General features: G+C 41.9%; 1 protein-coding gene across 1 annotated transcript in view; it reads right to left on the bottom strand.

Annotated features, from left to right (window-relative positions):
• Positions 1-4,567: 4,567 nt before the first annotated feature.
• The window catches only part of DCBLD1 (discoidin, CUB and LCCL domain containing 1), a 62,997-nt gene continuing 39,966 nt past the window's right edge, over positions 4,568-27,598 (bottom strand). Inside the window, exons 6-15 of the mRNA XM_054569870.1 lie at positions 23,774-23,907; positions 15,662-15,702; positions 14,486-14,665; positions 14,009-14,133; positions 13,592-13,739; positions 13,384-13,491; positions 10,560-10,647; positions 10,283-10,332; positions 9,271-9,390; positions 4,568-6,633 (exon numbers count right to left, since the gene is read on the bottom strand). Coding sequence (XP_054425845.1) covers positions 6,122-6,633; positions 9,271-9,390; positions 10,283-10,332; positions 10,560-10,647; positions 13,384-13,491; positions 13,592-13,739; positions 14,009-14,133; positions 14,486-14,665; positions 15,662-15,702; positions 23,774-23,907 — 1,506 coding nt within the window. The 3' untranslated portion in view covers positions 4,568-6,121. The remainder of the gene's footprint in view (positions 6,634-9,270; positions 9,391-10,282; positions 10,333-10,559; positions 10,648-13,383; positions 13,492-13,591; positions 13,740-14,008; positions 14,134-14,485; positions 14,666-15,661; positions 15,703-23,773; positions 23,908-27,598) is intronic.

The following is a 27,598-nucleotide window of genomic DNA, read 5'->3' as shown; positions in this document are numbered from 1 at the left end:
TTATTTGTGCCTTTATGGATTCAAACAGGAAGTGCTTAGCAGTACTCCAAGAAAGGAGCCAGGGAAAGAGAGAAAGTGAGAAATCAAAGAAAGGGAATGATTTGATTGCTTATAGCTTAAAGCTTAGTTGTTTGTGACTGGCTGTCCTTCAGTGTTTTGATTTCGTAGCCTTACGGCATTTATAGGTTTAGATTTTAGTTTGCTGACATAGAGTGCCATGGCATTGGGGCCACCTGAATCTAATGGCCTCCTCATTTAATTCATTTAACATTAGTAATGTGCTTGAAATCATGAAGTTGAAAAAAAAATAAATCTCAAGTTAAGCCTGAGTTCTACAGGGTTCTAAAGACTGTTCTATTTACAACAAATACGCCCCTGTCTTCTGCATGTTGGGGTGGCACCATTCCAGCGAGTTGGATGACTATGCAAAATGAAAGAAAACCTGCCTATAACTTCCTACAAATGTTAGGTAAAGTAAAATCAGAATTCTTTAAAAGGCCCAACTAATCTCTGGAAATTAAGAGGTATACCCAGGTATCAGAATCAAAGGAGAAACTGGAAAACAGGATGACAAGCACTGGAGTTGAGGCTCTGGGCATTTTGTGGGAGGGAGAAGGGTTTCAGTCAGCAGTTGCCGGATATTTAACCTCCATGAAGGAACAGGAGACAAGATTTGGAGTTAGGCATGGCAGGGAGCTGGAACAGTGAAAGGGTGAGCTTTAAAAAGTCTATTCAATAAGATACAACAGATAGTGAATGACCCTGGGCAGTAAGGGAAGTTTCCCCTGAGAAACTAACCCCTGGGGCCTGGGCCTCACACAGGTTTGGGTATAAATTTTCAAGATAGTCTAGGAACCACCAATCCAAAAGTTAAAATAAAACCCAGTGCAGGGCTGGCAATAATTTGGGTGTTAGGGTTGCCAGATTTTATAAAGAAAAACATGGGACACAAATAATTTTTAGTAAAAGAGTCCAACTATTGCACAGAACATGCTCACACTAAAAATTACCTCTTGTTTATTTGAAATTCAAATGTAACTGGTTTCCCACATTTTATCTGGCAACCTCAACAGGTGTAGCTGGTGGCTATAAGGGCAAAACCACTCAGAAAGGACATTATCAAGAAGTTTTCCCAAGAAGAAAAATGCCCTCTCAGGGAAGGCTTGCAGTCAAAAATCTGAAGCCACACAAAGCAACAGACCATCATGAACAAGTGTCAGCAGTGACAACAAACAGGGCAGAGCCGCTAGAACTTCTGACCATTCATTCACTGAGCAATTATTTATTGAACACTGTTCTAAGTGCTGGGGATACACAGAGAACAAAACAGACAAAAACCCTTTCCTTCACAGGATATGCTCTAGTGGGATAACAAGCAAAAGAGTAAAAATGTGTGCTCTAGTGGACAATGATAAACGTTAATGAGAAAAGGAAAGTAGGAAAGAAGATGGGGAGAAATGCGCCATTTTTAGACAGACCAGAGAAGGAAGACCTCACGGAGGCAGTGTCTGAGTGCAGGCATGATGCAGGCGAAGGAACAAGAGAGGCAGATACCTAGGGGAAGTTTTTTCCAGGAAGAAAGAATAGCAAGTGCAAAGGTTTCAAGATGGGTGCATCCCTGGCATGTTCAAGTGACAGCCAAGAAGGCCATGCAGCTGGAGTGCGGTGAACAAGGTGGGAAGAAGTAGGAGATGAGATCAGAGAAGTGAGAGAATGATGCGGGGTGGGCGCAGAACACAGATTTGTCCTGTCCAGGACAGTAGCCACATATGGCAACTTTTATTTAAATAAATTAACATTCGAAAAAAATTAAAATTTATTCCTCAGTCACCCCAGCCACATTTTTAAGTGCCCAAGGTCACATGTGCCTACCATATTGAGCGGATTGGAGAATATTTCTACTGTTGCAAGAGTTCTCCTGGACAGTGTTGATAGAGCCTGTACAGCATTGTACACACTTTGGCTTTTACGCTAAATCAGATGAAGACACTAGAACAATTAGAAAGAGAATATAAAATTAGTATATTTCAGCTGATTAAAAGACAGAATCAAAGCCCAAGCAAATATGAAGACAGAGTATAAAAGGGCAGATTTGAAAAAGAATCAGCAGACCTTCCAGAAATTTTTTTTAAAAATTGAAATTAAAATTTCAAGGACTAAATTAAAAAGCCCATTTGATAGCAGAAGGGGAAATTAGTAAACTGGAGTGTAATGTGTAACCTTAGATACACAACATTTCATGTGGGCGAGACAGTGTTCTAAAGCTTCATTTAAGCTTCCTGCCAGCCACCGGTGGGTGGGCAGTACATATGGTACAAGCAAGGGGGCGGGTGCTGAGAGGTTATGGTTTTGTTGTCTAGGCAATCAGAAGTCTGTGCACTCAACCACTATGATGTATTGTCTTTCAAGAACTTATGCAGAATACAGCACAAAAAGGTAAAAAGATGGAAAATAAAAGGAATTAAGAGACATGGAGGGATAAAATGAGGAGATCCAATGAGTATCCTATAGGATTTCCAGGGGGAGTAAATAAAACAAAGAGCAAAGAGGAAAGTAGTATTGGAATTAAAAGGGGAACTGAGAATTTTTCCGAGCTGATAATGATGGATGCTCAAATTCAAGAAACACAGTCCAAAGCCGCATAAATACGCATGAATTCACGACCGAACACATAGTAGTAAAATTGCAGAATACCGAAAGCAGAGCAAAAAAACTTGAAAGCCTCTAGAGGAATCTTTTTCCCTGAGCAGGGAGGGAGAGGCTGGGCAAGAGACACGCAGTCGCGCGAGGCCAGTGGTGGGGCGTGAACGCGGTGGCGGGGGTCCGAGGCGAGCGCTGCGGGACTGGGTGGGCCGCCGCCCGGGCAGGGCTGCGATCAACACCAGCTTCCCACTAGAGGGACGCAACTGCTCCCGGGGCCTGGCTTATCATTTTCAGTAAGTACTGGGGGAATGTCGCTCTCAGAACTGTAGCAACTATCGGGGCCGGAACGCATGCAAGAGAGGCATGTTGAGAATGGTGAGGCCGGCCTGGACTGCTGAACTGAGGCATTTATGAAGAGCTATTCATAGTGTCTATAGTTGTGCCTAGAATAAAAATGTGATTTCACTTTCTAAGAATTCCAGGCAAGTGTAATAAGCGCAGAAGAATCTCCCACATCCTTTCCAGATCTTTTCTAGGCTAATTAAAAATACTAATCAAAGTTTAAGTAACAGCAATGAACCCCAGACCACAGTCTCAGCCTCCTCTGTGATGAGTGTGGATGTCAGAGTAGATGCGTTTCCACCACAACTGTCGGATATGACAGAAAGCAATTGTTGCTTCCCAAGAGAATTTGATAACATAGGAGAAACCAGAAAATTGGCATTATCTCATTCTTTCTTTATCGTATGTGCTGATGTTGCAAAACACTGAAAAAGGAAGACATGGTATCTTCCTGCTCTTACCCTCTCGTTCCAAGCTTGGCTGTGTAGAGTTTATCAGACCTTTTACGCACCCATCCTGGTCTACACAGTGAGGCCACCAGAGGAAGTGCCATTCCCAAAAAAGGCCTGTTTTCCCCTTTCTGTCATGATTACTTCATGAGCAAGGGGAAGAAATGGATGGATGAAACAGTTCCCCTGTACAAAAGTCTACTCCAGTGGACTGCTATTTTAATGTTAAGGTACTACACATAATCCACTGAATAAAAGGGCCTATTGGAGAACAAACACTTTTGAGAAGTGTTGTCCCAATGAATTCTTATCCATAAGCTTTGGAGGAAGGCGTATTAACATGATTTTTACAAATAAGGAAACTGAGGCTCAGGGTTATAAAATGACAGACTGAATATACAAATGGATAATGGTTAGACCATGTATGAAAACAGAAACTTTGATTCACAATCTACAGCAATTCACACAAGAAACGAACCCATTATCCACAGTAACCAGCCCAGAAAGTCAGCCTGCTATAAATCAGACCTGTAGACAGTCAGACCACTATTTCTGGTAACAATCCAGGAAGCCAAACAATAACATATATGATAATCGGCCCCAGATCTCCAGGATTTAATTAATAACTGTCTGCTTCCCTAACTTTTGCCCTCACTTCCAATTTAGGACCAACCAGAGGAAACCAAAGATGTCCCCTAACCACCAATTAATAGGAGGCTCCACTTCTAGTTAATCCTGCCTCCAGCTCCCCCAGGTCAGCAGCCTCCCGTCAGGGCACATCCGAAGCCTCCCCTTTCCCCACTACAAAGCTTTCCCACTCCTCGGCTGCTTTGGAGTCCCTCCTTCTGCCAAAATGCAAGGGATGGTGGCCGATTCCACTACTATAGCAAGCTCTGGAATAGCCTCTGCCTGTTCTCATGGTTTGCCTTCATTTATTCCCACGATATGGTCCGCCTTCATTTATGGTTTGCCTTCATTTATCCCCACAATAACTGGCCCAGTCTTCAGTTATTGTGTGGCAGATCAGGTCTGGAACCAAGTCCACGCTTCTTCCACTGTACTAGTTGTCTTTTTTTTTGGAGCCTGAGCCGCAAGCAGACACCAATGAGAGGCATAGGCATTTAATTTGCCATAGTTTATTACATTAATGTGCATACAAAACCATGTAAACGCCACAAAGTATACAGTTTAGCCTCCACAATAATGAACAGATAGTCTGTGACATTTCAGCACCCTCACTATTTTAATATTTATATTTTTCACAGAAAGTTATAATCATAGAAATAAGATGATAAGTACACTGTTTAGAGAAAGGCTTTTTTTGGTCCACATTTTCTATTAAAAGAAACTAACAAACACCTATTTTCCTCTTTGGCAAAAGAGGCTAAATCCCCAACAGTGAACTCACAAAGAAAACTCAGATAAAAACCACTGAACATGAGGTACAGCTGAGGTCTGGGCTAATCTGGAATTACAGACACATACTCAAGGGGAAAAGTGTTCTTACAAAATCAGTTCAGTTCCCAACTATCTCAGCAGAAAAAGCTCTACTTAGATTTGGCCTTGATCCCTTCTGTAAGAAGACACTTCAGATAACTTTTTTTGTGTGTTTCAGAGTACAATGTGCTATTTCTGAAGAAAGTCATGAAAAGTGTAGGCGTCTGATCTCAGCAATATTTTTAATCTGAGGTACAAAAGTATCCGACACAGTGATTCAGCCTGTAATTTCTGTGCCACCTTCATTCAGTTTGTTGGGAGAGCAGCTTTGGTCGCTGTTAAGTCTTAGATTTGGCTTTGCAGATAGTTTGAAATGGTGGATTTGCGTGTGAAAGGCATACAATATCTGACAGGTCTGATGTGAGGAAGAAGCAAAGTGTGATGAAGGCCAGTTCCTCAGACGCCCAGGTCCCTCAGGCAGGGCAGTGGGGTCCCCCACGGGCAGAGACCTGCTCGCCCAGTGCATGCCCTGACCAGCCACTGCACATGCCCCCCTGCACAAGAGTCTAAGCAACAGGCAGTCGCTGAGGTGGCTGTGTGTGTGTTTTTTTAATCTACAATCATAATTGCTAACAACCACCCTGGTGTGCTTTTCGTGCTTCAAGTAATTTCATTCCTTCCAGGAGAAGAATGTTAACAATGCTTTTAGTTCTAGTTATCAAAGCAAAGGAAATGAGCCACAATAACAACAAGATTAAGTTTAAACAGACCTGCTGCTAACACAGTATCAGAGAAAATACATTTAACGAGTGAACATACTATTATATACGTTTTTTCCATAGCTGCGTTCTCCCACCTAACCTCTGTGCAGAACGAAAATCTGAAAAAGCAAACTTAAGTTACTTTAATTCTTGTTAAATATAACTCTGTACAGACTGCATATTTTATACCAAAGCAGCCCAATATCACAGGTAGAGAAATGAAAATGCCATCGAAAACTTTTCATTTTTCTAGCCCAACAAAAACCGAAAGACTCTTGCCCTAAGGGTCAGAACAGAACCGGCCGCGGAACTTTGTAAACAGTATGAGAGGTGGTCTCCAGGATTCCACCGCAGGATCCTATTAAATCACACACACACACACACACACACACACACACACGCGCGCGCGCGCGCACACGAACCTATCTTCTTCCAGTGCCGCACACAGCTCAACGCTCAGTACCACAGCAGGTTTCTTTCACATTGTGTTCACAAAAGAGCAGTCACGGCTGTGTGGTTGAGGGGTTTGAGGCAGTCTCTGGGGGCTGAGTAAGTATCATTCGCCTGGGGCTGATAGTCAGGCTTTGCATACTCAGTGGTTACGCAGCCACTGGCTTTGGGCTGATCGTAGCCCGAGTCTGTGAGCACGGGGCTCGGTGGTCTTTGATAGCCTTGGCTCCTGGGGCAGGATCCAGCTGCAGCCGGCGAGAAGTTGCCAGAAGACAGGGAGTGCTTGTGCGCTGGCACGTGGTAGCCAGAGCTCTGCTCAGAGAAGGTGTGCGCCCGGGCCAGGTGCCGCTCCACGATGGGCGTGGCGTACTCGGGTTCCGGGCTGGCCAAGGGCAACGCGTACTCGTGGCTGCCTGCAGGGAGGGGGTAGTGGTAGTGGCTGCTGGCCTCCGCACTCGCCCCAGCCTTGTGAGCCTCGGTGTCCATGGGCCGGAAGGTGGAGCCCTTCCTGGTGACTGTCCCAGTGCCGATCATGAGGGACTGCTGGTAATCTGAAATCAGAAGAGCGCACGGCACATCATTTGTGCAATACATGGGCACACGGACAAGACAGTTGTCTGTAGAGGAGAGTGCCCTGCTCAGCTAACTCTGCTGAGCGTCTAATGTCCACCAGGCACACGAGAAAGACCAAGATGTTAAAGGCGTGGGTGCCACACTTAGGGGCTCACACAACCATACTCCTGCATTAAGGAGCCTCCAGGATCACAGGACCCTAGAGAGGCAGAGATTATGTTTAACCCTAAGTAGGAGTATGGGCAAAAATACTTCATGGAACACTTAGACTTGCTGTTGAAATGCCAAATTTTGGAGGTAGGGTGGTGGTGGTAATTAAACAACCTATTGATGTAGCCAGCGTGTGAGGGCCATGGAGTAGTTTAGTAGAATATAAAGATCAAAATAGTAGGTTGGGAAGTAATGTTAATGATAAACCTCACATTTATTGAGTCATTATTACATGACAGGTACCATTCTAAGATATTAAGATATCAATTCATTAAATCTCAAAAAAAAAAAAGGAAGAGAGAGAGGAGTATTGTACTATGAGGTAGGGACTCTTACTCCATTTTTACAATCAGGAAACTGATGCAAGGAGAGATTAAGTACCTTTCCCAAGCTCACCCAGCTGGCAGCCAATGGAGCTTGAGCTCGAACATGTGTCCCAAGGGTGCGCTGTGGACCACTAGCTAGAGCTTGAGCAGCACTAAGTGTGTTGCTAGGAAGTTTGATTTAATTCTGAAGAAATCTATTGAGGATCCTAAATAAGAGACTGATACAGTTAGAGGTAACTCTGGAGGTGGACTGCAGAAGGAAAGATAAAAAAATGAGAAATACGAAGTGAAGAGAAATGAAACATAGAAGTCACAACCTAGGGACTGGCAGCAGTGTTGGAAAGGCCACACTCTGGAGACAGAAATCAGAGGAAGGTGTTACAAGGATGCGGGCAGGATATGAGGAAAGAGGGGCACCAAAGGCCCTTCCGGATGAAGGCTGGAAGACTGGATATAGAGTCGGGAAGCCACTTAGAAGAGCAATACACGGAGCACATGTGGGAGGGTTGGGAACAATGAGTTTGATTTTGGACCCCCAGGGGAACTCGTGTCATTGGCAGGTGGAGATGTCCAGCAGGTGGGAATCAGTGACACCCATTAGAGACCAGGAGGAAAGTCTCAGTGTGAGCAGCTGACGGAACAAATATGCGTGGGCGCTGCTGGGAGCTCTGGAGTGGGTGAGGCTGCTTGGGGGAGAGACTGAGCAGGAGTGGGGGCAAGAGCAGGGCCTGGGCCTTGCACAGTGAGGAGCCTGAGAAGGGCCATGCAGCGAGGAAGAAGGAGAAAGTGCATTGGAAGTGGAGGGAGAACGAAGGAAAGGAAAAGACAGACAAGGGGTTCTCCCCTCTTCTGGCTTCACCCCCAAAATAGATCTTGACCTTTTAAGGGAAAGGAACAAGAAGCTGGATTTTGGTTGGAGAGATGCTCTCTTTGCCCCTGAAGCATCTGAGGCAACCTTTCCACTGGCATTCTCCAACTTTGATATATACATGCATCACCCGGAAAGTTCATGTTCAGAAGGCCTGGGGCATGGCCTGAAAGCCTGCATTTCTAGCAAACTCCTGGAGGCAGCTGGTGCTGCTGGTCCCCAGAACACATTCTGAGAAGCAAGCAGCTAGAGCAGTGCTACTACTGAGTGTGGTCTGTAGTGCCTGTGTGTCTGAGAACTGTTTATAATAAATCTGCAAAGAGATGAGTACACAAATTGAGAGCAAGTATTCAGAAACTTACAGCAATTTGAGAGAGTAATTTTATGTCCCTCCCATCTATTTAAAAAAAATTAGAGTTTTGTATTTTGTATGTTTTTCTAAAAACATCATCATCACTACTAATGTACATTACAAAAGTGTTATTACTGGATGGATGAGCAATTTAAAGAAACAAAAGCAAAAAATGAATCTTTCCCCACAGATAGTGTGAGAAGTTTGGCTCTTTTTTAAAAAAGATTTCATTTATTTATTTTTAGAGAGAGGGGAAGGGAGGGAGAAAAAGAGGGAGAGAAACATCGATCAGGGTTGCCTCTTGTATGCAGGTGTCCCGACCAAGGACAGAACCCACAACCCAGGCATGTGCCCTGACCTGGAATCTAACTGGCACCCTTTTGCTTTGCAGGAGGACACCCAACCGACAGAGCCACACCAGACAGGGAGACAAGCATGACTCCACAATGACTTATCAGGGACACCTAGGCCATTCCAACACTGGACAGGTTTTTCCATCTCCTCTCTCCTCTTCTTCAAGGGTAGGAGCTGTACTAAATTCGTCTTTCTAGTCCCTTTTTCCTAGCGCCTTAATGAAAACCTTAGTAACAAAAACATTAATTAAGAGCATCCAGCTTTTAGTTGTACTTCAGGGTCATTGCTTTGGGTGTCACTGTAGTCCCTGCAGGTGTAAGAGCCTTGGCTCTATGGGACTTTTGAGAAATAGCTCAGTGTCAGCTTGTAACTGTACAGAATGTAGATAGGAAACTTCATACATTATTGACTTAGAGGACCCCATCTAAACGACAGGATTTTAGTCTTATTTTTCTCCTGGTCTCCCCTCTCCCCCAAGCAACTGTCACAGTGGCTTGACACTTACCAGCCATATCACCTGTGATGAGATCTAACTTTTGCGTCTTCTCCTTTTCATTATCATAGCTGATGGTAAACTCGGCTGACTGATGTCTGGCAAATGGGTATTTGATCTGCTTCCAACAGTCTGGAATATAGATAACAGGGAAAAAGGGTAATATCTTAGAGAGTAAATGCACATTCTCCACTGTCCTGCAACGTGTTCCTCCTGAGCTGGAGGTCGGGCTGCCTTCTGCCGGCTGACCTGGTTGGAGATTCACGGGCACAGTGCTTCAGGTGTGCGTGCTGAGAACAGTATGCTGCGACTGGGTATATCCGCAGCGACACTATCCCAAGCGTGCTTTCCCCTGTGCCTTTAAAACGTATCTGTCTGCCCCCTGGGTCCCAGATTCTCCCTACGTTAGACCACCTGGCCATGGTTTCCCCTGGCATTCGTCACCCCGAGGGATGAACCCAGCTGGCTGTGTAGACCCTGTGGAAGGGGGCCCACGCTGTATCTCAGACTCTCCATAGCCCTGCCCTGAGTCCCTGTCCCTGGAATGCTGCTGGCACATTGCTTGGGCATCCTGTGTCCTACAGATTCACTGGCACCTGGACATGAGTCCTGCCTAGTCCTTCTCCCACTTTCTCAGAGAGGAAAACACAACGGAAGCCTGCAGATGCTGAGTGCTGGACAATGTTAAGTTCTCAGCTGGAGCTTTTAAAACTTCTCCTTGATGACAGGAAATGTGCTAGTCTAAACTCCAGTGGCAAAAAAAAAAAAAAAAAAAAAAGAATGTTGATAAATGATGGGATGATGTTGAATAAAAGTAAAAGTAAACTGCCCTGATAGCTCCAAATTAAAAAGATAGGATACAATATTTTCCTTTCTTATAAATTTGCTAACTTAAAGGCTATAGAGTTCATTTTTTTTTTTAACCATACAAGTGTGGGACACAGACCTAATGGTGCTTTTAATCAGCAGATTCTGTCCCTTCCTCAAAGGCAGAATAAAATTGTACACAGAGATTTCAACCAACCTGTTTTCTGAGCTTTAGCAGATACATAAGGATTTCCTTTCTTCTTCTTCCTATCAAGACAAAAAAAATTCCACTGAAAGGGTTTCTAAATGATAAGTACTGTTTATAAAATAATGCTTGATACTTTCTACCTCTATCCAACTTATTTGTAAAATATAAGTGTATGTTTTATCTTGAAGAATATTGCTTTTCTACATGAACATCTGAAGAGTAAACTTTTTGGTTTTGTCAGTGTTTACAAATTAGAGAAGAAATGTAACAATGTAAAGTCACATACTTTCGAAGGGCTGCAGAGATTCCCATTCCCGCAATCAGCAGGCCAAGGAGGAGCAGCAGGGGAACAGCAACCATCGCGACGTTTACTCCTAAGAGTGTAAGCACCACATTTCAACAGAAATGACCCACAACCACATTCCATGATGTAAAACTCAGCACTGACTTGCAAGGTCTTCAAAAGGTTAACACATGGGGAAAATGAATACGTGCTAGGCACTTACTGACATTGGAAAGCAAAAGGAAAGAATTCGAAATTCTGGCTCAGGTTTAGGAAAGTAAAATTCATCCTTACCTCCCCCTCCTGCTTCCAAAGACAATTTTTTTTTCTTATTTTAATGTTTTAAATAATTACATTATTTTCAATTATAATTGCCATTCAATATTATATTAGTTTCAGGTGTTAAACATAGTGATTAGATATTTATAAAACTTATGAAGTTATCACCATACATAGTTACAACAACACTATTGCCTATTATTTTGTATGCTGTACTTCACAACCCCGTGACTGTTTTTATAACTGGCAATTTGTACACCTGTATCCCTTCCCCTTTTGCACTCCTTCTCCCAGTCCCCCTCCCATCTGGCAACCATCAACATGGTCTCTCTATCTGTAAGTCTGTCTCTGTTTTGTTTGTTTGCCTATTTTGTTTTTTTTTTAAAGTCCACATGTAAGGGAAATCATATGGTATTTGCCTTTCAGTGTCTGACATTTCACTTAGCATAATACCCTCTAGGTCCATCCATGTTGTCACAATGGCAAGATTTCATTCCCAAAGGCAGTTTTCAAGGTTCTTCAGGAATGAACATTTACTCTGAGCTTGTTGCTTGGACCATATTAGACTCCCAAGTCAGAGCTGAGGGGAAGTCTTCAAGCTGGCCCACCCAGCCAGGAGTTCTTCAGGCAGGTAAAGAATTCCAGCAGCACAGAGCCCCTTGCCTGGTTCAAGCAGCCAATTCCCCCAACAGTGGGCAGGGTTGGACCTGGACAATGACCGGGAGCCTCTCATGCCAGAGCTTTGGAGCTGTGGACTGGGCGGAAATGCAGCCTGATGACCTCAAAGAGCATTTCCATGCTGCTGCGTGAAACAGCAGACGGTGTCTTTCACATCTCTTTCTGCTTTAAAAAAAAGGTCGCTTGACCTTTCCAGCAGGCCCCAAGCCTGTAGAAACTATACAAACTAAAGGAGAAATATTTGCTCTTCACCCTTCTTTATCTGTGATCCTTGGGAAGAAAACAGAGACACCCAGGAGTGGAAATGTTCATGAAAGGAAGGATAAAGAACTTAGAAAGGAATGAAATTTACATAAATATCCCTGGTGTTATTTATAAAAGTGGAAATTTGGGAGAAATTTAACAAACATCTAACAATAGGGGCATGGTTAATTAAATAATCATATTTCCATATAAAAATACTATGAAGATATTAATAATTGTGTTTTTCAACTATTTAATAACATTGAGAAATGCTCATAATACAATGGTAAGTGAAAAATATATGCTACAAAATGGAATATATGGTTATATTATTTTGTCTTAAAGTTATAAATAACTATAATTGATTGGATACAGTGAAATTTGGTGATTATCTTTTTTTATGTTTTATTGTTTATGCTGTTACAGATATTCCAGTTATTTCCCCTTTGCTCCCCTCCCCCCAGCCCGCCCCTCTACTTCCATAGTCAATCCCCACCCAATTATCCATGTCCATGGGTCCTTCATATATGTCCTGTGACTAATCCCTTTCCTTTCTTTGAAACAGCCCCCCGTCTCCCCCCAGCTCTCTTACAGCTGTCAGTCTGTTCCATGTTTCTATGTCTCTGGTCCTATTTTGCTCATTATTTTATTTTTTTTTTCATTAGATTCCTCTTATAAGTGAGATCATATGGTACTTGTCTTTCACTGACTGGCTTATTTCACTTAGCATGATAGTCTCCAGTTCCATCCATGCTGTCACAGATGTTAGGAATTCCTTCTTTTTTCCTGCTGCATAGTATTCCATTGAGTTTTTTAATCCACTCATCTACTGATGGGCATTTAGGCTGTTTCCAACACTTGGCTATTGTAAATAGGGTTGCTGTGAACATAGGGGTGCATAAGTTCTTTTGAACTGGTGCCTTGGAATTCTTCCAGTATATTCCCAGCAGTGGAATCACTGGGTCAAAAGGCAGTCACCTATTAATGCTGATATATAGCATTTATATTTATATTATTTGTATTTCTTTAATCTTTCCAAATTTTAAAAATTATTATGCAAATTATTTCATATTCTGAAAAAATAAATGTACTTTTAATGTTCATTACTTGAATAAATTATACACTCACATTATCAGAATTTAAAAAGTATATAAAGGTATGTAATGTCTCCTACCTCTGTTTCTCCTCCACAAAAAGCTGAATTATGTTTCCTAACATTTTTCCAGAAATACTAGAATGAATATATATATTTACACACATATTAGAGTGCTACTTGTATTGTTCTATACCTTGCTTATTTATTTAAGTTGTCAATTTATCTCAAAAAAGTTTGTAAATTACTAACACATTCTTCTTCATGGCTGAAGAGTATTCCATTGCATAAATGTGCTATTATTTTTCCATAAAATATTCACGTAGAGCTTGAAGGGCAAGCACTATCTTTTCTACTTGTAATGCGGCAATGAATAGTTGTAGACATACACCATTTTCACGTGAGCAGATACCTCTGAACCATCTGCTTCCAGCCATGTATATGCCAAAGAAAAAACTTTGTTGAAGCTACTGTGTTAGTAGTTGAAGTACCAGTTACACTTTTGAGGAAAACATAAAACAATAACTGTGCTACCTGTGGGCATTTCTTCAAAGGGGATGAGTTTTGTGATTGTCTCATCTTCTCTTTTAGTTGAACCAACAGAATTTGAACTGGTTTGACGCCACACCAATGAATCATTACCTGAGAGAGAAGAGACATTGGAAAAACCACATTAGCAACAACAATTTGTGAAAGGACATGAACAGAATTGAGTTACTTACTGACTTGCCCTGAATCCTACTTTGTGTAATCTGGCAACCAATGAGCTCCACTTTCAAGGCTATCCTCTGGTGCCACGTCTGGGGGACAACCCGCACGTATCTGGCCACGATGGGAGGGATGAAATTGTTCATCACTGGATCATGAAAATTAAAGTTGCCCCGAAACACCTGTGGAAACAGGCAACTTTCACCTGGAGATTCTATTAGTTTTTAGGTCTTTTACCAACCCATTCATACCTGGTTACATGAAACCAAAGCCAGGATTTTATGTCTGTTGCATTTTTTTAGACACTTGATATCGAAGGTACAAGGCTTTGCCAAGAAAGGTCAAGTTCTAACTAAGGTGGTTCTGTGAATCTGTCTTCTGAAAACTCACTGATGATCATAATTGGAGACTTGATCTCCTACTCAGTTCTTTCTTCCAGAGTTTCTCTTACCTTTTTCTCATTATTCACAATTCCTTTGTAGGTCCTCCACTTGGAGTTGTTGGATTTGAAGTTCATCACAAAACTCTTAACATAAAAGTTGAAATTTGGCTGTGTGGATTCTGTGGTCCTAATTCCTTGTAAGAAAATATTATTTAAAGGTAGTTATAAAAATGTTGTATATAGCTATATTTTAACTTCACATTTCTTTTTTTTCCCCTTCATTTGAAATCTCAAATCATTTCACAGGCCATCTTTTCTCATTTGCAATTAGGAACCTGATCACAGGTGAGTGTTTTCACACTGAGATATGTCATAAAGTTCAGCTCTCTAATCCCTACATTCCTATTTGCAACCCACACCCAGTTTCTTCCACAGAGACAATGTGCAGATTAAGATGTAGCAGACTTTAAAGCATCTGTGCAAATCAGAACCATAATTTCAACTGCAAGTCATTTTGCATTTGTGAAACTGAACTTGTGTTGGTACCTGTTATTTTCTTTTCCTCCCCCAAATCTATCTCTAGCCACTCTCGTTGTTTGTGGTTCTTGCTGCTATTCCCCGACCCTTGGTCCTGAAGTCGGGTTTGGCCAGGAGACCAATGAACTTGTTCTCCAAACTCATCAACCCACTGCCCATCAGTCTCCAAACTTAAGGATCTGCTGCAACCTAGGAGAAAAGAACAGTAAAATGTTTCAGAGATAGATAGATAGATAGATAGATAGATAGATAGATAGATTTATAAATATAAATGAAAGCAAAAAAAATAAATACAACATCTCACTCAGAATTAGTTGTTTTATTTCCATTGTGATAGCAAATCAGCTATTTAATGACTAGTGTTTTAATAACTTAGATTTGCATTTGACTCTTTTGTACTGCAGTATCTTGAAATTGTTGCTGCTTTTCTTTTTAATGGATCTCATTGAAGTCACATTCTAAGTGACATTTCTTTGTGCCCACTGTAGATTTTCCTTTCTAACCTAAATTCACCTCGATTTTAACTAAAGGTTTAAATTGTTGAGGTTCTTCCCACTTGATCAGAGGGGGGCTCTGCTTTCTGTGCCCTTGACAAGCAGGTATATCACGTGTTCTGAAGATCAGCAAATTGTACCTGACATCTACCCTTAGGACCTTAACTGTACTGTGTCCAAGGCAATGTGGAGGGACCAAATGGAGGCTGTGCTCCCTTTCCTGGGTAAAGAAGACATATTCATAATGTTCCCATTTAAATATTATATTTCATGAGAGGGAGAATATTTATACAGACTATATACAATGATGGAGGGGATAAAAGCCTTCATTTTATATAATCATGTTCAATAAGTTAATTCAAGAAACCCATAAATCCAACTGTACTATTTAAAATATTTTTTTCTGTTAAAAATCTAACATAAAGGAATTTATCTTAAATGTCATTTCAAATTTTCACTCTTTTTGGCAAAAGTTTAAGAGAGCTTAGATTATAAAGAAAAATATTTTCTGCTGCATATTAATTTGGCTTCTTGTCTTGTGTATTTTTAAGTCACAGTATATTTGGTGATGTGTGACCTGAGGGAAAAACAAACAAAATCCTTTAAATGACACCATCTGAGGGATATGGAGGAATAAACTAACCCTGAGGATTTTAAAATATCAAATTCTTAAGGAAAGCATAGTCCTTACCATTGGAAGTAAACAGAAATCGCTTGTCTGACAGGGAACCACTGAAACAGTAAACAGAAACAGGAGGAAATGAGTTGCTTCACTGAACTTCAATGCCTGATACAGCACTGTGGCCCAGGGCCCACGGAGCCTCCCCACACCCCACGTGATCGTTACAGTGCCCCATGAGGCCACAGGTCCCATCTTCATCACTGCATTTACAGACCAAGAATATTAGGCCTGTCAAAGGTAAGCAACTTTCCTAAATTCATACGGGAGACAAGTGAACAGGACTCTGAGACAGTGCTTTTGAATCAAAATCATTGCATTGAAAAGAAATGTATGGGTATACAGTTTTAGGAACAACCTTAAATCCAATTAATTAATATAAGATGATAGAGGCAGAAAGGATCACTGCCCCGAAAACATTTCCTTTGATTCAGGAGTCACCATAAATGTCCCACTCACTGCCAACAATCAAGGACAATTGAGAAAAACGAAGAAACCCGGTCACTTTTAGAACAGCATGTCATCCGCTAGCTGCCTTCTTTGCAGACTTCTCTGCCCCTTTTCCCAGTGGTCCCGCCCCAGCATGCTGCTCTGAACAGCCTCAGACTGTTCTCTCTCCACTCACACTCCTACTTAGTGGAGCAACCAGCACCAAGCCATAAACCAGCACCAGCTTCTAGATGACAAGGTGCAGCTGTCATTGGGAGAAAATTCAAAGCATTTCAATGACTGGCCTGAACTGGATCTCACTGCCGTAAGACAGTCCTCAGTTCATCAGCCTTGGTCTTTGGGCCTCCAGAGCCCTGCTGCTCTATAGCCTGTGCTAATCTCATGTCAGCCTTATTCTGCAGTTGTCTTCTTTGGAAGAGATGAGATGCCTAAGGTCTAATACCGTATCTAACTTTTTAAAATCCATCACCAATTCAGTGGTGTAGAAATACATAGGATAGAAAATTTGAAATTCTCAAGATTAATCTTTTGTTCATAGTACTTACTATATTAGATACTAGAGGTAAATACAAAAAAGATAGATTTCACTGTATGTTCCATTATTTTACAAAATGAGAATAGTATATTAAGTGTTTAGCTCTGAGACTTCCGGTCAAGGGGGCAGTGTTGGCAGACATGCCTCATCTCTTTCTGCACCCACATCAAAATTACAATTAAAATACAGAACGACCATACTCAGAACATCAGAAATTGAGTCGAATGGAAGTCGGTCAACTAAGGAATTAAAGAAACCACATCCACCCAGACTGGTAGGAGGGACACAGACATGGAATGTGCTGGTCCCACACCCACATGTGGTGGATAAAAATTCAGAAGGGATGTCTCAGGAGGAGGAGTCCCAGCCCCACACCAGGCACCTCAGCCCAGGGTTCCATTGCCAGGAAACTAAGTCCCCACAACTTCTGACTGTAAAAATCAGCAGGGATTGAGTAGGTGGAAGAAACTCCTGGAGCCCCACTAGTTTCTCTTAAAGAACCCACACATGAACTCACCTACTCAGACTCATTGCCTCTGAGCTCCAGCACTAGGGCAGCTGCTTAAAAATCACCAGTAGTATACAGGGAGAAAATGAAGTATCTGCCATCAAGGCAAGCGAAGGCCATCATCCCTTTGCTAAACCCTACCCCAACAGAGCCAGTAAGCTGGTGCCATATCTGAGACTCCATCAACATGGCTAACACTGTTTGATCTGCCTTGGAGATCCCCAGAGACTCTGCCCCACCCAACTGATAGGCCCCCCCCAAACTGCATTTCCATACGAATGGCTGGTCTTGGCTCTGTTCTACAACTTTCTAAATCCTATCAAACAAGCAACAGCTGGCTTCAGTGAGCCCCAGGCCAGGCACTAGCAGCAGCCAGCCTAGATTCACAGCTTGGTCTTGCCTGGGCAATCTCCAAGCCCAGCACAAATAGCAGCTATCTCAGATTGCTTTATAGCTCAGGCAGGGTGCCCTGGGAGAAACACAGGTGGGGGCTGACATTGGCCTGCACCACCAGGGAAGCCCCAGAGCCTGCACACCCAGTGGACAGCAACAGACCATGCTGGAGCACCACCTCTCTCTCTGTCTCTGCATAGCTGATCCTCCACGGAGGGAGGAAGTTGGTGGTCAGAGGTCATAGCCAGTCTTTGCAGTTGACTAGCCTGGGTAAATCTCTCTGATTGTTCTGCCAACAGCACCCATGACTCAACTACAAGGGGAGGGTGTACTCAGCCCATACAGAGGGCACACCTCAAGTACCCAGCTTGGGTGATAGGGGAGGCTATGCCACTGGACCTTATAGGACACCTTCTACACTAGGCCACACTACTAAGACACGGAGTCAAAGTTGCTCTACCTAATATATAGAAACAATCACAGGGATGCTGCCAAAATGAGGAGACAAAGAAACATGGTCCAAATGAAAGAATAGATCAAACCTCCAGAAAAAGAGCTAAATGAAGTAGAGACAAGCAATCTGTCAGATGCACAGTTGAAACCACTAGTTATAAGGATGCTCAAGGAACTTTGTGAGGACTTCAGCAGCATAAAAAAGCTCCAGTAAGAAATGAAGGATACACTAATTGAAATAAAAAATTTACAGAGAAACAACAGTAGAGTGGATGAAGCTGAGAATAAAAATCAATGGTTTGGAACATGAGGAAGAATTAACAACCAATCAGAACAAGAAGAAAGAATCCAAAAAAAATTATGACAGTATAAGCACCCTCTGGGACAACTTTAAAAGGTCCAATACTTGCATCATAGGGGTGCCAGAAGGAGAAAAGAAAGAGCAAGAAATAGGAAATTTATTTGAAAAAATAATGAAAGAAAACTTCCCTAATTTGGTGAAGGAAAGAGACATGCAAGTCTAGAAAGCACAGAGTCCCAAACAAGATGGATGCAAAGAGGCCCACTCCGGGATGCATCGTAATTAAAATGCCAAAGGTGAAAGATAAAGAGAGAATCTTAAAAGCAGCAAAAGAAGAGAAGTTAGCTACCTACAGGGGAGTTTCCATAAGACTGTTGGCTGATTTCTTAAAAGCAACTTTGCAGGCTAGAAGGGACTGGCAAGAAATATTTGAAGTCATGAAAAGCAGGGCCCTACAGCCAAGATTGCTCTACCCAGCAAAGCTATCACATAGAATTGAAGCGCAGATAAAAAGTCTCCCAGATAAGAAAAACCTAAAAGAGTTCATCAACACCAAACCATTATTATATGAAATTAAAGGGACTTACTTGAGAAAAAGAGGAAGATCAAAATTATGAACAATAAAATGGCAAAAGTACATATCTATTAACAATTGAATCTAAAAACAAACTAAGCAAACAAGAAGAACAGAGACAGAATCATGGATACAGAGAACATTTTGATGGTTGCCAGATGGGAGTGGAGTGTGGGGGAATGGGTGAAAAGGTGGGGGATTAAGAAGTACAAGTAGATAGTTACAGAATAGCCATGGGGATGTAAAGTACAGTATAGGAAATGGAGTGGCTGGAGAACTTATGCACATGACCCATGGACATGAACGATGAAGGGGGGTTGCCTGAGAGAGTGGAAGGGTGTTATGTGGAGGGGGACAAAAAGGGAAAAATCAGGACAAATGTACTAGTACAATCAGTAAAATATAATTAAAGTAAATAAGTAAGTAAATAAATTTTTATTAAGATTTATTTAGAGCCTTTCTTTGAGCGAATTGTCCATATTCTCTAATGTTCCTGCACTAAGTATTTCACTTGAAATTTGGCCCAAGTAAACCCAAACAATACTTCTGCAACCCCGAGAGCTTAAACTTGTTCCCACTGCCAGGAAACATTAAAATATTTATTTTGTTGTCAAAAAAAGGGAAGGCACAGTAAGAAGGATAACTCTGGAGTGCGCACTGAGAAGAAGATGTCAGGGAAGTCTCAGCTTTTCACAGCCCCTTCCTGGCTTTCCTCCATGATCAGCGGAAATGTGTTTTTTACATTTCACTCTATTCAACTAATTGAATACGGCCATGTAGAGAACTCTACAGGTAAGTAAGTGTCCTCTTAAAAAAAAAATGCCCTAGGGAGGTTGGGGTTCAAGGCTTTCATGCATTAGGGTGAATGAATGCAGTCAGATTCCAGGAACTGCCAGTCTTCCCAGAGGGCCCCAGAAGCAATCAAGAAGGCTCCGATGTAAACAGAAAGAAAAGCCTTCCCCGCCTGTGGTTTGAGCCATCATCCTCTGTGTGAAGTCAGCGCCTCTTCCTGATTCCGTTCTGGTCTCCTCAGATCCAGGAAGTAACCTGACCCCGGATGAACCCCAGAAGAACCCTGGATATTTACTTTAGGGACTCCTTCCTCAGCTGCAATGCTTCCTTCTGTATTTTTTCCTGAACACCAAACAATCATGTGTGGGAACAGAAGTTCAATGACCGCATGTACACTGGTTCCCCAGCAGCAAAACAGCACAGATAAAAACAACTGCTCCCTGAAGATTTGGGAATCCTAATGAGTGGAAGAGTCTGTATGGGTCTATAGTTTCCTCCTCTCCCAGTACAAAAAGTCAATGCAAAGTCACAGAGCCAGAAGAAGGAACCTTGAAAGAATTCTGGATTTTCTGTCTACTCACACCAAAACAAAAATGGGAAAATCTATTCAAATAAGTATATGGAATGTGAAGCAAAATTTTTCCTAATTCATTAATGGTTCAGATTTCTGTACTCTTTTTTTGCATCAAACTTTAATTTCAAATTATACAAAACAACTTCACATGTACTAAGCTCAATTGATATCGCAGAAGTTATTGAGAATATGTTTACTATTATTCAATAGTTTTAATATTTTTTCTTCAAAAGTAAAATAAAATCCAAGTTAACCTTTTCACTATCCTATATTTCAAAAGAAGCATTCTAACATATACAAACACAGACAAAAGATTCCAAAAAAACAGATTTAAAGCCAAAGGGCCCTTCTTCATTCCTTTTGAAGAGAGGAGCACCCAACTAATCTAGGCCACAGCCTGAGGCCTTTCTTAAACAGTATCCTAGTATAAATAGGAAAAAATATATAAAAATCATAAAAAGACACAGATCCTCAAAAGTCAGGGTCAAGCTACCATTTATAACTTTGGTGCACAAGCAATCACTTTATGCATGAATATATGTAATACATATATAAAATTTCATTTCTGTATAGTACGTATGTATGTATATGTATGTATACACATGCATATAAACATATGAAGTCTATCCAGAAGGTATCCAGCCATGTAATAATGAAAAATAGAGACATTTCTTGAAGAAGATACACGAAACATTGTACACAGGACAATGATACCTCAGTCCCCTTCAAAGTAGGCACCTTGGGACCTCACACAGTTCCCACAGTCACCATCAGCTGCCCCATCGTATTTTCCTGATTCTCATCTGTGGTCTGAAATCTCTTCCCTTTCAAAAGTGATTTAGTTTTGGAAAAAGCCAGAAGTAACAGGGCACCAAATCTGGGCTATAGGGGGCTGAGTCACATGGTTGATTTGATGTTTCACCAAAAAACTCTGCATGAGATATGACGCATGAGCGGGTGTGTTGTCCTGATGAAGCTGCCAATCACCAGTTGCCCATAGCTGTGGCCTTCTGAATCATCCAAAGAGCTTCCACAGAATGTTCAAGCTTAATGCAAAATTTGATACCGATTTGTTTTCTACTTCCTCAGTACACATGCTCACTCAATGGTGTCTACCGCTCCCACTGACTACTACAGTGAAGTCATCGTTGTTCACAGATGTGCATTCCAGTCCAGTCTCCTTGGCTGCCAGGTTAGATGTCACACAAACTAATCTCATTATATTAACAATGGCCAGATTTTTTCTGGATAAAGTCTGTATTGTATGTATTATTTATTTGAGTAAGGATTTTAGTTTATAAAAACATCTGTAAGCCTTTAGATATTAACTTAGCCACAAATTGAGAACTGCTTTGTCTATGAATGTTCAGAGAGTATGAAAAAAACACTTTGGGGCCTCTTGTTGCAAAAAATCCTATTCAGAGGGGAAAGCAAATGGGAAGGTCGGGCAGGTGGAAAACACAAATATGAAGAGGTGAGCCTGCTCATCTGAGTGTTCAGTATATGCCCCGTCCTTAGTGATGACTGCTTTTTATAGGTTACACACAGCATTGCTTGCAATGCCTGTGAAAGGGTTGGACTGGAACAACCTCTCCAGTTACTCCCACCTCCACCCGCAAACTCAGAACTGCTGGTGGGAGTGCTGCCTTTTCTCCTCCACCACCCCCCAGCTAGCCTGTTGGAGGGGAGCAGGATGTGAGCATGGTGTGCTGACGGCCATCACAACTCGTCTCTGGCGTCTCTTCCCAGGTCTTGACCCTGCCACTATGTCCCTCTAAGCTTTGGGGCCTGCCTGCCAACAAACCCAAGGCTTGCCTTCTTCATGAAGATACTTAGCAATCTTCTCGACGTCAGTCACTGCGTGCCCTCTTCAGTTGTAACAGAGTGAAATGCTCGGTCTCTGACAGCATCGTGTTTGAGCCTGCTTGGTTCCTGTGGCCTTCAAGCTAATAGCTCCGCTTTGTCTTGCATTCAAACAAGCTAATCATTAGAGGAATTCTGCTTGATGCTTGAGCTTTAAAAACACAGCCTCCTATTTCCCCTTCCCTTGGCATATAAGAAGCCTGAACTCTGTTCTTTCTTAAGGTGGATTTGAGGATTAGGTCACCCATCTTCTCAGTTGGCGCCCTCTTGATCACTAAACTTTTCCTTATTCCAAACTCTGAGCTTTGGCCTTTGAATGCATCAGGTTCACAGCGTTTGGATGGTAACTTGGTGGGCTTAGGCCAGCATTCCCAAATCCAGAAATTAGCTTTTATTTCAAAGTTTACTTGTGAGTTCATAAATTGGTTCTTTGAAATATAGAATACCTTTTCTTATAAATATAACATTATCACTTGTGTTCAGAATCTCCATTTGACCCACGATATTACTAAACTATAATACATTCGAATAAAAAGTAGTAGGGGGAGAAAGAAATTATTGCATCATTTCCTCAAAATGACATCAGTCACTGTATTTATACTAACTTGGGAACCTATCTACTCCCCATATTGTGATTTTTTTTTTTTACCAGATCAGATAGTCCACCATCCATTGTGAGAATGGAACAATAAAATATGATCATGTTCTGTTTGCATGCAGGAGGGGACTAAGGCCACATGGTGGGGGCAGGAGAGCAATGCCCAACCTGGCCCGTGGCAGAAGATATAGGTCCTGACCTATTTTTTCCTGCTTTGGGATCCTGAACTGCCTATAGCCTCTATTTTGTGCTTTATCCTCCAAACCAATACCATGTGACAACCTATCAAAAAAACCAGAGTCTCAGTAGTGGGAAGGCATTTCCAGGGGCAGACAGAGAGTGAGGGAGAGAGAGAAACACAGTGGCGGGAGGAGCACTTTTCCCTCCCTAGGCAACCACCCACGGGGGGCCTCCCGCTTGACCGTGGATGTTTATACATGGACATCTGGACTACAGGCAGGCCTGTACTTAGTCCTACGGGCTCCAGTTTTTCCCCTCCAGAAGCTGAGAGAACCCGAAAGCATTAAAGGCTGAGGCTGAAACACTTAAAGTAATTGATATACTCTTTCCTTATGAAGCTAAAAGAGCAGAGGATAACACCAAACAGAGAAGTTCAGAACAGTAACACAAGTCATCCTGCTTCACTTCCAAACTATTATTCTTCATTAAGAGGTTGTCTCTAGGAGTCTTCTGGGGAGCTCTGTAGTTCAGAACTGGTTTATTTCAGTCCCTAGTCTCCCTTCAGTCTCTGCAAGATGAGAGATTAACCAATAAATCACTGAAACTGAAAAGGCTAAAAAGGAATAAGTGTATTGCTCTCTCCCACTGAAGCACTTGAGCAGAAATGCTCCTCTGCCTGAGTGCTTCAGGTGGGTGCCCTTTTAATGTATTTGTCCGCATAACCAGGGAGCTTTTTTATTGCTGCATTTACCTTCCTCACCGACAGCACCAAGGGTGCTCTCACACACATATTCTTCTCAGTTGACAAACCCTTTGTATCACATGTCTGCTGTTCTTTCAAAAGAGTGAACTGATTATGTCTTTGGGTTACCTTCCACTCAAAACAAAAGGCAAAGTACTTACTCTCTTGAGAGCACACTGTTGGCCAGGATCCCTTTGTATCGACTTATCCCTTTGCGCTGAAGCACGCTGATCTGACCGCCCAGTTCATCTGCAATTATTCCGGCATGGATGGCCGCTTTGCACAATAAAGAGTTCTGAAACACAGCGACACTGTCACTCATAGCTTACTCAAGAATGCCTTTAAAATAGAGCGCATGTTTTCCATGTTTCTATAACTTGTGGTTAGGGTCTCTAATTGTCCCATGACATTGTTTAACTATAATTCACTTAAATAAAAAGTAAAAGGGGGAGGAAAAAAGTGTTTATATAGAACTATCTCAATGACATCAGAGGCACCATCTATATGCTAATGGGAACCTATCCACCAGGTAGGTGAGCAGGTAATTTATAGCAGTTGTGGCCCCCCAATGAATAACGCTTCCTGGTGGCCATGTTCTTCAGTGGCTGCCCCCCACGCTGACTCTGAACTCACCTTGCAGCTCATCCTGTGCGGCTGCACGTGTCAGTGAGGCCACCTTTGGGCCCTGGCCCTCGGTTTCCTGCCGCATGACGACAGCTGCAGGAGCAGCTCTAGGCAAAGGGAGCTAACAAGCTGACCAGCCCCGACTGCCGACCCACAAACCCGTCAGCAAACAAAAGGTTGTTATTTTAAGCCGCTAAGTTTTGGAGTGGCAAAAACAGATAACTCTTCAGCAGAAGTAGATAACCGACCAGTTTCTTACATTTGTTTTGCCAGATGTACACACTGGGGATCATTTGAGAAGGTGAACCTTCCACACCACAGGTTTCTTTTATGATTTAGAGATTTAAGAAGGCATAAAAAACAAAATAGTAATGTCAAAACACTAAATGGCTGCTGTCTTGCGTGGCAACCCAAGCAGGAGCACCTGCCTGGCTGAGTAGCAGGTGGCCCTGTGACTGAAATCGGCCTGCTGTCAAGTGGGGCTGGAGGGAGGCCTGTGCTTTTCACAGGGCTGCGCAGGTCCTAGGTCCCCAGGAGCACATGGGAGGATGAGCAGACGATCAGCCCAGGACTGAGGTGCTGAGAAGCATCATTTCTAAATAATCTTTAGCAATGCTTCACTTCTCCAGGATGGCTAATGCCAAAAAGAGAAAAGCAGCTCATGAAATTGCATCTCAGAATCTGGACTTGTGAGTTCCTCTTTGTTAATGACAGGCTGTTCACCTTATCTCAGCAGAAAAATTCTCTTACATTCAGGTTACAATATTGGGAGGATCAGTGAAACGAACCAAATTCTATAATTAGTGTGACTGCAATAAAATTGAAAATGTTTATGATCTTTAACTTAGGAGCTCAAATCTCTCTAATAGGTTAGATTTGGCAAAGTGAGTTATTTTAGCAATAACTATTGTCATAGCCCCAAAAACAAGGGGGAAAGATTTCACAGCAGAGAATATGAGACTGCTAAAACACAGATGCATATACTATCCTTCTTGATTTTGGAAAAGAATAATAAGAATTAGAAAAAGAGAAAAATGTAGTGCTCTTTAAGCTAAATAGGCAGCTTGCATTTTTATTTTCCCTATATTTTCTTTTCTGAAAGATATTTGTTATCACTGTTTTAGACTCTCAGGGTACAACAATGGAGGAGCGAGTTGTAATGGAAAAGTCCTGGATTTAAATTCATCAATTTAGTTCATCATTCTGGCTCTGTGTCTCACTCCACTAGGTGTGCTTAAGTCATTTCACTGCTCTGGGCTTGTCTTCCCAATTCATCTATACAATGGAAAGCCTGGACTGGTTATTATTTGGCAGCGATTTTCAACTGGCGTGTTGCAAGAATTTTTAACACTTGCAATACCTGACTATTTAGTCAGGGACACAGACCTCTTTTCCCTTAGATTGACAAATTAAAAAAAAAAAAAGAAAAAGAAAAAGAAATAACAACAGACAAAACAACAATGGCCATCTGGTGTGAATGAATAAAAATTTTAGCTATTTTTTTTGTCAGCTCGACAAAAAATGCCATGTATTTTTTGGTATTCTGCAGAATTTTAGTAATTAGTTTACTGTGTCATGAGATTAAAGGCTGAAATCGCTGATGTCTGGAATTTTTTTGAATGGTCTGTCACCTTGTGATTCTAAAGGGCAACCTATATACCTATTATAGGGTGCATGCAGACCTGCTTATCTCTTTCAGCCCTGGAATGTAAAGCAAACTGGCCATCTCTGACAAATGGTTGTGATAACTCCATTTGGCACCTCCAGGGACTAGGGGCTCACTGTTTCTTGAGACATCCTGTTCCACGTTGCACTGCTCATTGATTCTTCATATGCAGCTGAAATTGGCCTCCCTGTAACTTTCATGCACTGATCCCAGTTCTGCGGTTTGAAACAACACAGAAGGAACCAATTCCTTTTCCATAATTGCTTTTTAAGACAACATATTTCTCCCCTGAGACACCTGTTTCATCAATAGCTTCTGTGGCAACCTGTTTGATAAATTCTGTCATCCTGACCTACAAGATATACTTAGGTTTTGCAAAGATGCTTCCAGAAAAAGACTTGGTACAGCAGAACACATTTCCTACAATAAAGGAACCATGGAAGACAGCCTCCCAAATAATGCCCACGATTTCTCCCCCAGTATGTAATTCCTTTACACACTGGGTAGGAGCTGTGGCTATCTGCTAACTAACAGAATATAGCAAAGGTGATGGACACCACTCCCACGCTAACATTACGTAAGATTGTAACCTATCTTGCTAGGGGACTCCCTTGTTAGGAAACTCTCTCCAGCTGGCTTTGAAGACGCGAGTAGTGACCTGGAGGTAGTGAGGAAGCCCACATGGCAAGGAGCTGAGGACAGCCTCCAGCAAAACCCAGGAAGAAACTGAGCTCCTCCTTCTGACCATCAGTAAGTAACTGAATGTGGCCAACGCCACAGGAGCTTCGAAGCAAATCCTTTCCCAGTTCAGTCTCAGATGAGACTGTAGGCCTGGCTGACACCTTGGATGCACCCATTAGACACTGAAGCGGAAAACTCATCTAAGCCATGCCCAAACTCATGACCTACAGAATGTGAGAGATAACACATGCATTGTTTTAAGCTTCTACATTTGTGGTGATACTGTTATGGAGCAACAGATACCTAATATGCCCACGATATAAAAAAGAAAGGCACTAATAAGACTTCTTTGAAGAGATTAGTTTTTAAAATACAAATTTTCCCTCCAGATAAAATCATTCTAAAAGCAAATGGTGTAAAACTAGTGAGTGAGTCAAATAGGAAGCCTGTTTGTCATATTTGCAAATTGTATACTTAGATCTACTATGCAGGAAACCATTTACCTGTTACACTGAAAAATAAAGCTGTCAAGAGGAGGCAAGATAAACAACTAAGTAAGAAAAATGATGCTATTTCTCTAATTGTACATAATTCTTAAGATTCTTGCATGGGACAGGAAATAATAAAGACAAACTTTCTATTGCTGGGGGTGGGGGTATAGTTTTAAAAAAAACTATACTTTTTATTTCTCTTAGTTAATTTCCTGAAGTCATTTAGGAATAGCTTATGCCAAGTATATCTTCAAACTGAGGTAGCATAAACCATTTTAAGGCTGAAACAATTTATAGGCCAAATGAATATCCTGTGTCAATCTTGTAAATAAAGCAAATATATGAAAAAGGAAATAAAGACCAAAATAACAAAAGCCGCTGCTTCCAGAATCAGGATGTGCTAAAATCAAAAACTAAAGCCAGGTTTTTTTCACCCTGCTGGAGAGGAATTATCAAACTTCTGGAACATGTATGTTTTTCCTGGTGCTTGAAGACACATGCCAATAACTCTTAGAAAAAAGTCC

This window comes from Pteronotus mesoamericanus, unplaced genomic scaffold (assembly GCF_021234165.1).
Source record: "Pteronotus mesoamericanus isolate MK-2021 breed Mesoamerican mustached bat unplaced genomic scaffold, CSHL_Meso_final contig_20, whole genome shotgun sequence".
Classification (NCBI taxonomy): Eukaryota; Metazoa; Chordata; class Mammalia; order Chiroptera; family Mormoopidae; genus Pteronotus; species Pteronotus mesoamericanus.
This window is presented reverse-complemented; position numbering and strand designations above follow the sequence as displayed.